We start from the raw sequence: 12249 nt of genomic DNA, 5'->3' as shown, positions 1-12249 counted from the left end.
GAACAGAACCCTGCGGGACCTCCCAGATCATCAGTAAAGGCCTCAAGTGTAGACGAATATCTTAAAACTTGCGCCAAACTGTCTACAAAATGTTTCTGGTATGTAATCTGGCAGAACTGACCCTTTAAAAGATAAAAAAAACCCCATCACACTCTGTCACCGTTTCGTCTTTTGCCCCTGCAACATTGTGTCGCTGATGAATAGGAAACAATACATTAATGTCCTCATAAAGGCGAGAGTGTGTCCTAGTGGGGTGACCGCCACAGCTAACACCTGTCCTCACACACACATAAACACACACTGGTGTCTTTGTGAGGGCACGGAGCCATTTCCTTATGCGAGACACGCTCTGACACACAAACACACACACACATGCCTCTGCAGTCAGACGTTCATTCATTTTGGCCCCACGGCGCTCGAGTGTCACGTTAAACTGAGTGAGTTCATGAAGAAAATTAGGTTTATGGATGGCTCTAGTTTTATATTTCTGTCTGTACAGTTCTTCTTTTTTTTTTTTACTTGAGGGATGATTTGTGTTGTCGCTCTGCTTGGACGCTGACCCTCAGTGCCTGAACCTGCACCACACACACAAACACACACACACACAGGGGATTACCATATGGGAAGCAGAGTTCTGGGAGGGGAAACGAGGCATGTGTTAACTCCATTGTTCCTGTGGCCTTTTGCCTCGCTGCATCAGAAGAGACAACAGGAGAAAGAAAGAAAGAAAAGGGGAGGTGGAGGGGGGTCTTAAAGGATGACTGTCGTGGGAGGAAGGGTGGGTGGGTGTGTGCGTCTGTCTGGCTGAATGGGAAAAATGCCATGTGTTCATGCGATCACGTTTGGGTGTTTTTCTTTTGGATGCGCGATGCCGGCTCTCATTGTCTCCTCTGCTTGTTGTTGTGTCCGCTCTGCAGCTGGGATGAACATGAGTCCCGTGTCCCGGCTCAAGAAAACCTGGAGCAAAGTCAAGACGGCCAAGTTCGACATCTTGGAAGTAAGTTTGCATGAAAAGTTTGAAATTTGGAGTCGCTGAACAAATGTGAATACAGTGTTTTGCTCTGCAGCACTTAAAGGAAAAAAAAAAACGATTTTCTTCCACCTAAAATCTACACTTTGGAACGTTTTCCGCATCGTCTCTCTCTTTGCCTTTAACTGGCGGGCTTGCTCCGTTGTGCCCACACATATTAGCAGCTCTGTCACTGATGACTAAGCGTGTTGTGGGAGTGTGGGGGAGCTGCTGTTTTTTTTTTCGTTCGCCGCATTGTTGGGTCAGATGTAAATGACAAAGCCAGATAAGCACTGTAAGCTTGGAAGCCCTCTCAAATAATGATCTGAGTGGGAGAGCGGAGACCGGTACAGATACACAGATGGAGAAACACCATAAAAAATCGGCTGCTTTGTGGCAGCGTGATTGAATGTCTAAAGAATTCTGCAATCACTAATAAAAAAATGAGCCAGTTCAGAAGCATTTCTATTTTACCTTACATGTGACAGACTGGTTCAGGTTAGGCCAAGGCAGTCCAGCAGGTAGTAAACCCCAGAAGTTGAGGTGTACCTCGGATAAAAAGCACATACGCCCCCCCCCCTTCCCTGCAGTACCTGAGGAAACCCCAGATACTGCAGTGAAAGACGCTCTCTGAGCCCAACGGGCCTTCAGTCGGCCCCTTTGAAAGAGGAGATCTGAGGTGGGGAGACGAGCCAGGCGGCGGGACCCTCTGTGGGATCTGAAAGCTTTCAAAAACTCAGTTCTTTAGGTTCCCTTCATGTCTCAGCGGAGTTCATCTCCATCGTTCCCCCTTCTCTCTGTCAGTCGCACACCTCCTCACCCCTTTACTCGTTTGATGATTTCCTTTTACCCTCCTGCCTCCTCCCTCTGAGCCTTATTTGAGGTGAATCCTGAACTTTCTAAGTTCTCTTTAACAGAGAGTAATAATTGGATGTGATAGCTGTGTGAAGCTGATGTGCACCTCAGTTTGATCTCCTGATTCCCACATCAAATGACCTTAAAGGCTCATTTGACAACAGTTTGAGTTACTGAGTTCCAGGATGGAGGTATTTAATTTGAGGAAGTGGCCAATTTCATGACCTTTTTTTTTTCTTTCAGTACACAATTTCGAATATTTTCAAAGCATTCATGGCAGAAAAATTCAGGTTAAACTACCTCAGAGGCCACGGTGACATCTTGAATTTTTTGTTTTCTCCATCCAGCAGTCAGGGTTCACACAAAGTCTGAAACGTTTGGAAAGTGCGTGATTGTGCTCTCTGTTCTCAAGGTTAGAAACACGCTTTGTGTTGAATAAAAAAGGGCTGTTTTTGTATTTTGTTTTTGCTTGTGACTATAAAACGCTGCTGCATGCTTTCTTCTTTAACACCATAGTCATGTGTTGAAGAGCAGCGAACGAAAAAACAAACTGGTTTGCATCTGCGGAGTCTTAAAAAGGCTTAGATAAAATGCTGCAAGTACTCAAAAACAGTCTTTTCTCTCCGTAGCACCAGATGGATCCTTCCAGCAATTTCTACAACTACAGAACAGCGCTGAGAGGAGCCACGCAGAGATCGATCACTGCCAACAGCAGCAGGGAGAAGGTGAGGCCTCAACAACAGGGCGACACACACTGTACCATACAGTGCTTCTGTGAACGAGCTGCAGGGCCACAGTTGGCAAGAGATGTTCATGAAAGATGGTTTTTTCCCCCCCTGAATGTGATGAAAGACCTGTAACTTCATCGATTGGTTCGTGTTCTGAGGAGACAAAAAAAACATTTACAGAGCCGCTTGTTAAGAAACCACCCGACTCAGCAACCATGCGTTGTTATGGTTTCACACTACTCAAGTCAGTCACAGTTAATGAGGTCTACAAACACTCTCTTTAGTGATGACACATCCAGTAGCTGCCATTTATATAAACCCAAAAAGTTGAAACATCTGCTCTCCAGATTTTGGTTTATGTTTCATACTTTTGGCCAGAACTAACATCCAGAGCCACTTACAGTGAATAATCAGGGGGTTTGGTGTCTTGCTCGACAGCTGCTGGAGGAACCAAAGTAAACCTCAGTTTCAGAATACGCACGCTGTCCACTGGACCGCCCTGGACAGACTGCTGCTGACGCATACGGCACCAAAGTCCCTTTGAGCTGATTACAGTTACGTAAAAGTTGAGATGGTTATCACGCGACTGGCATCTTTAGCTACCGAGCAGGAAAACACACCACAGCGGTGTCGCTCGCTGTGCCTCGTTATCGTGTGGGAGCTGCGCTCCCATCGTGTTTACAGACAGCATCAGCAGCTGTAAACACAAGCGCAGTGGTCTTGGATGAGGGACAGCGGTTGCATAACAGAGTGGCCCGGAGGGGACGCAGAGGTCGAGTTAAAAGTGGGTCAAGATATGAGAAGGGTCTCGGTTTCCTCCTCGTCAAACATGTTGTGTTCTCCTCGACGAGGGAGGGAAAAGAAAACACGGTCGCCTGCCAGATCACATAGTGTTCTCTGCTGCTTCTGGAGTCACCCGCCCTGCCCGGATCTGAACCAGCGCAGAGCTCGTGGGCTGCCAGACGTCCGTGGTTAGCCTCTCCTCATGCATCACATGTTGAATAATGTGTGACAGGGTGTACCGTCAATATGTATCTGCCTCCCTGCAGTTTGTGTTTTTTCGGAGCTCAGAAATGCAAACATACCCGGACAAGGGGTCGGGTCATGAAACGGAAAGTTCCCAAGAAGTCCGGCATGTTCTTACCCTTCTGGCCTCCCCTTATATAGAGGGGCCGGGTGAGGTTGGGGGTTGTTTATGGTCTCCCCTATGCACCCACCATGCTGTTGACTTGACAAAGGCAGCATTCACACTCCATTTCGATCCTGTCGTTTTGTTCTTTGCTGCGAGGACAGGAAGACCGAAGGGATCCGGGGGTTGCTGCTGTTAGTTGTTGGCTTGGAATAACATTTTAACAAAATGCCAAACAGCTGATCTAAGGCAGACGTGGTGCATCACATGCTTGCAATTGAGGCAAAGACAATGTACAATGTACAATGAAGAACGTGTGAAATATTCCAGTTTACACCCAGTGACAGTTTGTAATCGTTGCCACTGATCCCGACCTGGCGCCCTTCTGGCTCCAGACCCCTCACCATCCCAGATGTGTCCAGCTGTGAAAACGACTTCCTCTCTGCTCCTGTCGGCCACCTCTCCTCTAAAAACAGAACATGTGTGTACAGACGTGTGTGCACGCATGACAACAGCCTCCAGCACGTCAGCATGGCCTTGTAAACATCCTGCCCCTCCAGATCCCCTCCGGAGTGAGAGCACTGTGTGAGCAGACTCTCTGGCTTCACTGACATCGAGTCCACTGGTTGTCAGCTGCACCCACATTTTGTTGAAGGTGCTGTGGAGGTAGTTTTTTTCACACAAATACACTTTCAACGCGTTGAAGAGAAACACATCAGATGGATTCACCGGCTTGGCAAAAAGACTCTATTGTGGAAAGAGCTAATGAGGAAAGGGCGTATGCGGTTTATTCAAGTTCAGCCCCCGATGGCTAAATAGTACAAACTGCTCAGTCTTCTGCCTTCCCTCTGGTGTTTCATCTTTTAAAAGCTCCACCATCATGAATGTTTGATCATCTTGGGTGAGGATGTGTTGGGACTGTGTTTTTTTTTTTTTAGCTTTTTTTTGGGTCACTGTGCCAGATCTCAACAATCTCTCGACACACAAGAACCAAAGTGGTATTTATTTATCAGCCAAAGCAACTGAGAAATGACAGATTTAACCAACCCAACCTGCCAGTTTTTGATTTCCCTGATAGTTGATCAGAGAAGAAAGGAAAAAACCCACCAGTATAAAATTACAATTTTTTTTTCATGTAGTCTGGTGCGTCTTCCCCAACCCCGCTCCCCATCAACATCGATGTTAGTGGCGAGACACGCAGTGACCTGAATCATTGTGTGAGGGTAGTGATGAATTATTTACTGGACTTCAAAGGGGAATTCTGCTCTGGAAACTCACTTCTACATTTTTTCGTTGAGCAAAATTTATCTTGTGGATTTTGTTTTTTTTCAGCTATTAGAGGTTGTATTTGCACCTGCTGCTACAGGCCTGTAAGAATAGAAATCAGTGGGTTCCTTTTGATAAAAACATGCTCTTAATCAGAGCAAAAGCGGGTTTGTTTTCCCAGGAAATGAACTTAGAAGAGATCCTCTTTGTCCATTGTAATCCTCTGCCTTTGAATTGATTGTTTATACAGACTGCACACCTTTGAGTCATGTGGAAATTCCCCTCCGCATCTTCCCATTGAAATGAAATCCCTTTCTCTTTCTGTTGTCTCTGCAGATTGTCATCCCTTTCTTCAGCCTGCTCATAAAAGACATCTATTTCCTCAACGAGGGGTGTGCCAACAGGCTGCAGAATGGGCACATCAACTTTGAGGTAAAACTGAATTTTGAATTCCCCACGGGGAGTTCCCCCGGCAACAGATTACACCAGATTTGCTCTTTTTTTTTTTGTTTTCCCACAGCTGACTTCTCCATGTCTGAGAAACGTCACTGTAATTACTACACATGACAACCAATCTGGTGCTATTTACTTCCACTTCCCTAAAGAGTGTTACAGAATGAAGAAGTCAGACTTAAGTGTGTAAAGTCCTGCTGTGTTTCCATGGAAAAAATACACTGACCAGTGACCAAAGACTCATAAGTATTTCCACTGGTCTTGGGTCACAGTTACGCTGAATCAGATACTATTTTAAGGATCTGCTCTATCCTGGTGAACTGCCCTGCCCTATTATGACTCTCATACAGTATATTTGAACACATTAACACTTCAGAACAGCTACTATAACCACAGTGTAATATGTTCAGTCACTGGACAGCGTCAGTGGAACACTAAGGGGTTATGAACTGAGCCTTAAACAGTGCCTCTGAATATTAACCTGTAGCATCTGATTTCAAATTTCAGAAATTCTGGGAACTGGCCAAACAAGTGAGCGAGTTCATGACCTGGAAGAAAGTGGAGTGTCCGTTTGAGAAGGATCGCAAGATCCTCCAGTACCTGCTGACGGCTCCAGCATTCAATGAAGATGGTACGTTTACCAATGATGGAATGGATGATGCAGTAAAACGGTTCAGGGTTGGATACCACCTCATCGTCTGTATGCTAAATACCAGACAGACATTAGCGTGCCAGTTAGCCTAGCTTATCATAAAGACTGAAATCAAGGGAAATGACAGATCCAGGACATTTTTTCCTCAGTTTTTTAGAGATAGAGATTTTTTTTGCAATTTTTGTTAATTTCTCAGGTGGCTGGATATGAATGCATACCAGCAGAAAACACAGTGATGTCTCCTGGCTCATTGTCCCTGAAAAAATATAGCAGAATGAAGACAAACAGGTTGACTGTCTCGTCGGCCTCAGATCCACACACACCTTGTTATCACCCCTCATACCCGAGCAGCGCTGATAGATTGGGTCTCCTTTAATCCACATCAAAGTCATGTGACACTGGCTCCGGCTCTTATCGCCGCCTTATCAGAGAGGGACAGGGAAGTCTGTGAAATCCCCCTGACACTCGAGAGCACTGACCCAACTGACCGATCACATTTTCTACAGCTAACACTATCATCCACTGGTGACATCCTCCCGTCAGTCAACTGAATATAAACCTGAGCATCAGAGTGGAAGCAGGTTCATTTGAGATCAAGCTGTTTGACAATTTAAAAAATGATGGGGGTCCAAAATGTCATACAGCTGAGTTACAAGAAGCAATAGTGACATCCTTAGATAAAAAAAATAAAGATAAATAGAGTAAAAGTGGAGCGAATGACTGACTTAATGCTGAAAAATGATTCCAGAAAAGCTAATATTTTTTTGATTTTTCTCACTTTAGCGTTATATCTGGCTTCATACGAGAGCGAAGGCCCTGAGAACAACATGGAGAAGGACAGATGGAAGTCTCTGAGGTGTGTATAACCCCCCTGTCTCCCTCCTCACCCACACAAACACACACACAGTCACCCTCAGGGGGTTTGGAGTCTTTCAATCACGGCCGTCACCCCACGTCCCCTCCCGCCTCCCCGCTGACCACGCAGACCCAGAGGGATGTAGGTCAGGCGCTGATGCTGACCTGCACACTATTCAATAAATGCATTAAACACACACATGCACAGGTGCTCATCACTCTTTTTGTCACACCATCGCTAGCTTAGACGCACGCGAAAAGGACATCAGTCATTTTCACACAATTATATCCTCAGACACACACACACACAGGCGCCCTGTATCCCCTTATCACACGGCACTCCGGACGTATGTGTGTGAAGACGGATGAGAGAAAATGGTCTTTGTTCAGCTGGCTCTAACTCGTGGAAGAAAGCCCCCAGAGAGCTGACGGAGGGACGTTTCCTCTCGCTTCAGCGTCAGACGCTCACGTTTAATTGACACTAACTCAGTCTGAGGACATTTGGGTTTTTCCTGCTGACAGAACGGGTCATCCAGAAATTATGGGATCTATCTGGTGCACTGCTTCTGTTAAATACAATAAAAGTTGAATAATTCTGAAACTCCGCAAACATGTTTTAGGGTTGCTGATACCGAGGGTAGATGCTGTTCCACGCTGTATATTTATCTTTCCCTTCTGATTAAAATTTCTCCCCCCAAAAACTACAAAGTGCATCTTTAATGCAGGTTAAAAATATTTTAAAATGAAGTAAGAAAGATTATATCTTCAGCCTACTTGGGTGTAAAATCCCTTATGAACATTCTACCCACAGTAAAATAGGTTTTCTACACTTCTTTTTTTTTTGCACATTACATGGAAGGAAAAACAAATCCTTAAAGACGGAAGCTCAAAAGTGGAAACACGAGACACACATGTAGAAAATAAAAACAGTATTTAAAGACGGTGAGCACATGATTCAAAGCTGACAGTCATGCTGCAGGTTGCCAAAAACTGATCCCACACACACCCCCAGCCCACCCACATGTAGACATATGAATCAGATCTGCTGGAAGGGGTCACAGGTCAGAGCAGGTTTTGGACCCAGAGTCCTGCAAGTGTTGGGTTAAACCCAGCCAGGGTGAATCCACTGTGTGTGTGTGTGTGTGTGTGTGTGTGGTCACGTTTTTTGATCGGCTGCCAACACTCCCCTGCATCCCCCCCGAGCCTCGCCTCCGCTGCGACACGATCTGTCACTTTTATTCTAGCCAAGCCGCGTCAGCAGAACGTGCTGCTTGGCTCTGCAGACTGTCTCTCTGCACACACATACATCACCCCTCGAAACCCACTGAATACAAACTGTTGCCGCAACGCAGATCCTGCGCAGTGTAAAACTGGAAGATTTGAACCAAATTTGACATTTAAATATATCTTTGCTAAGGGAAAAACTGATGTTTTGTTTTTTGGGTTACATTTTTGGGTTAAATTTCTTAAATCAGCGTACATATTTTGAGTTTCAAGCCAAACCACAATCACAGTTGTTTGAATTGTTGAGTTAATTCTTAAAAGCAAGCAGTGTTTTTGCATTTTTCCCCTCGAAGCCAAGAAATTAAACAATCAACACTGTTCCAAAGATTTGTTGGCAAATTATTTTCTAGTTTTGCTCAAAAGAATTTGTGAAATGAGTTGTCTTGAAACCTTAAATTGGCTCAATGTTGTTATGCATCAGCACAGATACAAATTGAATTATTGATTAAAAGGTGCAGCGTGTAAGAATTGTTGAATTCATACTCAAAACCAGTAGTGGACATCATTTCAGTAGCATAACCGCCAACTGCTTTGCTAGCTGTCGGCTAGTTAGCTCAGTTAGCCTTGCTGCTAGCAGTGTGGACAGGAGCCGGGCCATAGCTAGCTGATTAGCACACCTTCAGTAGATTTCACTTCAGTAGATATCTCTGAAACACAATACATAACCTCTTTCTTTACATTGTGTTGACAATTTTGTTTTTTCTTACTTTTTTTTTTTACTAAAATTCTTCCACATTGCACCAAATCTTACAAATAACAAAGTCCTTTCCAGTGTTAACATGACACAAAGCTTTGTTCAGCCGTGATGGATCTATGCGTTAGTCTCAGTCCTGTGAGATTAACCACTGTTTCTGTCCTCTCTCCACAGATCCACTCTGCTAAGCAGGGTCTAAACTTCTAAACGGAAGAAAATCCAGAATGATGGCAAACCTGACAAGCGAGCCGTGCCCTGCAGACGCCGCTGCTGTCCTAACAAAGTATCCCCATGTTGGAAGGGAAACGACAATCTCTACTTTGGCTGGCGAGGATCTTTTGTGTTCCCCCCAGCTTCAGATTTCTATTAAGCTCTGCTTTTCCTTACCCTCTTGCTCTTTGTGCTGTATATTTCAGGACAGCTGTTTTTTTCATCTCTTTGTATGACTTTGTAGTCTTTTTCTAAAAGAAAAAAAAAAGAGAGCGATATGCTACGAACCCCCAAAGTCAAAGCCAAGGTGCTTTTTCTTGTGTGAAGCATTTCGCCCCGATAAACCTTCTGTGAGCGTTAATGGAGTCGTTGGGGTTGTTTGTTCCCCCCGCTAGTTTTCAACAAGGTTTTTTTTTTTTCCACTGAAGCTACAACGTTAGCCGCTGGTTGGCTAACTAAACAGAAACGCTACTCTGCTGGTTCCGTAAGCCTGCGCTTAGTATGGAGAACTCGAACCTATCCCGCAACACTGTCGTTTATCATTAAGCTAGCCATCGTTCGTAGTTTGGTCTCTTTTCCTTTTGTATGATACCCGAGTGTGTGTGTCTCACTTCATGTTTTTTGACGGTTTTGTCATTTGTGACGCTTGAGGAAAAAAAAAGAATGCACTGGCTGCAATTTAAAGAAGATGTAACTGAGTTTTTGTTTGTTTGTGTTGTATAGAGTTTTTTGTGATTTTCTTCAGCAGGAAGCGACACTTCGCTGTTGTTTATCTTTGACACACTCCAGGCCTCAGCATGCTTTGGATGAATTAAGGCATCATTAAACTTGAACCATAGTGTTTCTTGTGCGGTTGAACAGCATCTGAAATCATCGTTTTCCCACATCTCTATGATGAAGGGGTTGGGGTTTAAAAAGCCGCTGGACGCTCCGACAGAACACTTCATGTGACGCATACCGAGGCCTTCAGCAGTGAGCTTAAATGGAAGGTGTGATGATAGTGTCTTTCCTGTTGTTCCTGATAATCAGTGTTAAAATAGCGCTTTGCTGCTAAGATAAGACAGGCGGCGGGCTACTATCCATACGCTCTTCCTCTGTTCCCGCTCTCGTGTAGACAGTGAGTGTGGTTGTGCTGCCCCCTGGTGGTTCAGTTAGACAAAAGTGAATGGATTTTGTGTCATTGAATAATGTGAACTGAGGCTTTCTGTTTGAACCCTACACACGATAAAAATAATATCCTCTCTATGTTTTTATTTTTCATATTATTAAAAAAAGTAAAGTTTAATCCATATTTGTTTTATTTATAAAGATGTTTGTGTAGTCACATTATGTCCTCATGCCAATATTTACCATTATTTTATTGTTATTTAATTTTGTACCAGGTACATAACATGCTTAAGTAGTCCTCAGATATTGGCTTAACTATGTTTCTTTTGTTGTTTTTTTTACACAAGTTTGTATGACACTTATTTTCCAAGGTACCAGCTCAGAGTATGACGTTGAATCTGTTTGACTGATGTGTGCTTTGCCTTGACTGCTCCTCCCTCGACACTGAGTGCTGTTGTGGGTTATTGTGTACATACTGTGTTTCTTTTTTTCCTCCATGTGTTCACTCATTTGTATTTGGAACGTTAAAATGGAATAGAGGAACCATTTATAAATCAGTTAGTAGTGTTTTAAAAAAGAGAGAGTTAATAAAAGAATGTTTAAAAATATCACTGACTGTGGGTTTGTTAAATGCTTTTGAGTTTTATTTTTGACATGCGGGAACAGTATATGTGATAAAACAATACTTTCAAACTTACTTTCTACTGCTGAATATCACACCAAGAAGGAAATGACCTTCAAAATAAATGTGATCATTTGGACTTATTATTCAGTCAACACATTAATTTTCCTTTTAGTATATTTAAAATTAATTTTGATCATATGTTAAGCCTAACCCCTAATCCTAAACCTGTTGTATGAAAGTTATCTCTACTTACATTACCAATTGTTAAATATTTGTGTGTGTAAATTGAGAATATTTATCAGAGAGATGAAGAACAAATCTGTGTTTGTTATTAGGAAAAGGGTAACAGAACACACACTACAAACGTAAAAAAAAAGAAAAAAAAAAAAAGAATATGCCTGAAAAGATCATTTTCCATCTTAATTCATATTCAGTGTCAAGAGTAACATGTTAAAAGGGACAGTGTGCAAGAATGTGGCCACCTCTTGAATTCATGCGGAAACAGGGGACAGTATATCACCAGAGTACCTGTCAACTGCGGCCAACATTTGCTGCCACTAGCTAGTTAGCTCAATTAGCCATGCAGCTAGTAGTATTTACTGGTGTTATCACTGCTCGAACAGGACCTTTGGACCGGGATGGGTCGAGGCTAGCTTGTTAGCATGCTACCTTCAATAGCGATCTCTGCAAGGCAAATCATAAACTCCATAACATAAAAAATGTTAATGTTATTCTGTTGCTAGTTCTTACATCTTGCACCTTTGATGCACATTTCCTCTTACATGTTGAGTAAATGTAAATACGTGAATATGTGATTTATTATAGGAGATGGAAAAATATTTGAAATGCATTACCTTTATGTATATAGGTGAATATTAAACACTTGAAAAACACATTATGTTCATGTTCCCCCTAACTTCCTATTTACTAACTGTATTATCATGTGAGGTTTACACATATGTAGTATATAAGTCTGCATTTATATAACTTAATCAGACGTGACTGAAAGGTTTTGCATTAAATGTGAGACACTCACATACGCTGTCATAAAGTTAGATTTACTTATAATGTCACATATTTTAGGCAAATTATTATTATCATAATCATTATAAAATAATTATTGTATTAGTTTGTATCATTTTTATTACCATCATTACATCATTACATTGTTATTATTATTAGGCTGTAGTGGAGTCTAATAATATCAACAACAAGCTGAAAGGAGCTGGCTATTATTGGTGTTTTACTAAATCTATTTAACTATATCACACAATGGTGAATGTTGCGTTCAATGACCACACATAATAAAAGACAAAACTTTGCTATTACCATTCAGCATGTATTACTGATGCCCTATGATCTGCTATACTGAGCAATATCAT

The 12249-nt window shown here is 42.7% G+C and overlaps 1 protein-coding gene across 4 annotated transcripts in view; it reads left to right on the top strand.

Moving 5' to 3' along the window:
* The window catches only part of rasgef1ba (RasGEF domain family, member 1Ba), a 109271-nt gene extending 98421 nt beyond the window's left edge, over nucleotides 1-10850 (top strand). For all 4 annotated transcript variants that reach the window (XM_037097049.1, XM_037097052.1, XM_037097051.1 and 1 more), the window contains 6 exons: nucleotides 918-997; nucleotides 2494-2589; nucleotides 5324-5419; nucleotides 5948-6071; nucleotides 6876-6948; nucleotides 9100-10850. In XM_037097049.1, coding sequence (XP_036952944.1) covers nucleotides 918-997; nucleotides 2494-2589; nucleotides 5324-5419; nucleotides 5948-6071; nucleotides 6876-6948; nucleotides 9100-9124 — 494 coding nt within the window. In that variant the 3' untranslated portion in view covers nucleotides 9125-10850. The remainder of the gene's footprint in view (nucleotides 1-917; nucleotides 998-2493; nucleotides 2590-5323; nucleotides 5420-5947; nucleotides 6072-6875; nucleotides 6949-9099) is intronic.
* Nucleotides 10851-12249: the final 1399 nt, after the last annotated feature.

This window comes from Acanthopagrus latus, chromosome 5 (assembly GCF_904848185.1).
Source record: "Acanthopagrus latus isolate v.2019 chromosome 5, fAcaLat1.1, whole genome shotgun sequence".
NCBI lineage: Eukaryota > Metazoa > Chordata > Actinopteri > Spariformes > Sparidae > Acanthopagrus > Acanthopagrus latus.
Note: the sequence above shows the minus strand (reverse complement) of the source record. Positions and strands in the feature narration are given on the sequence as shown.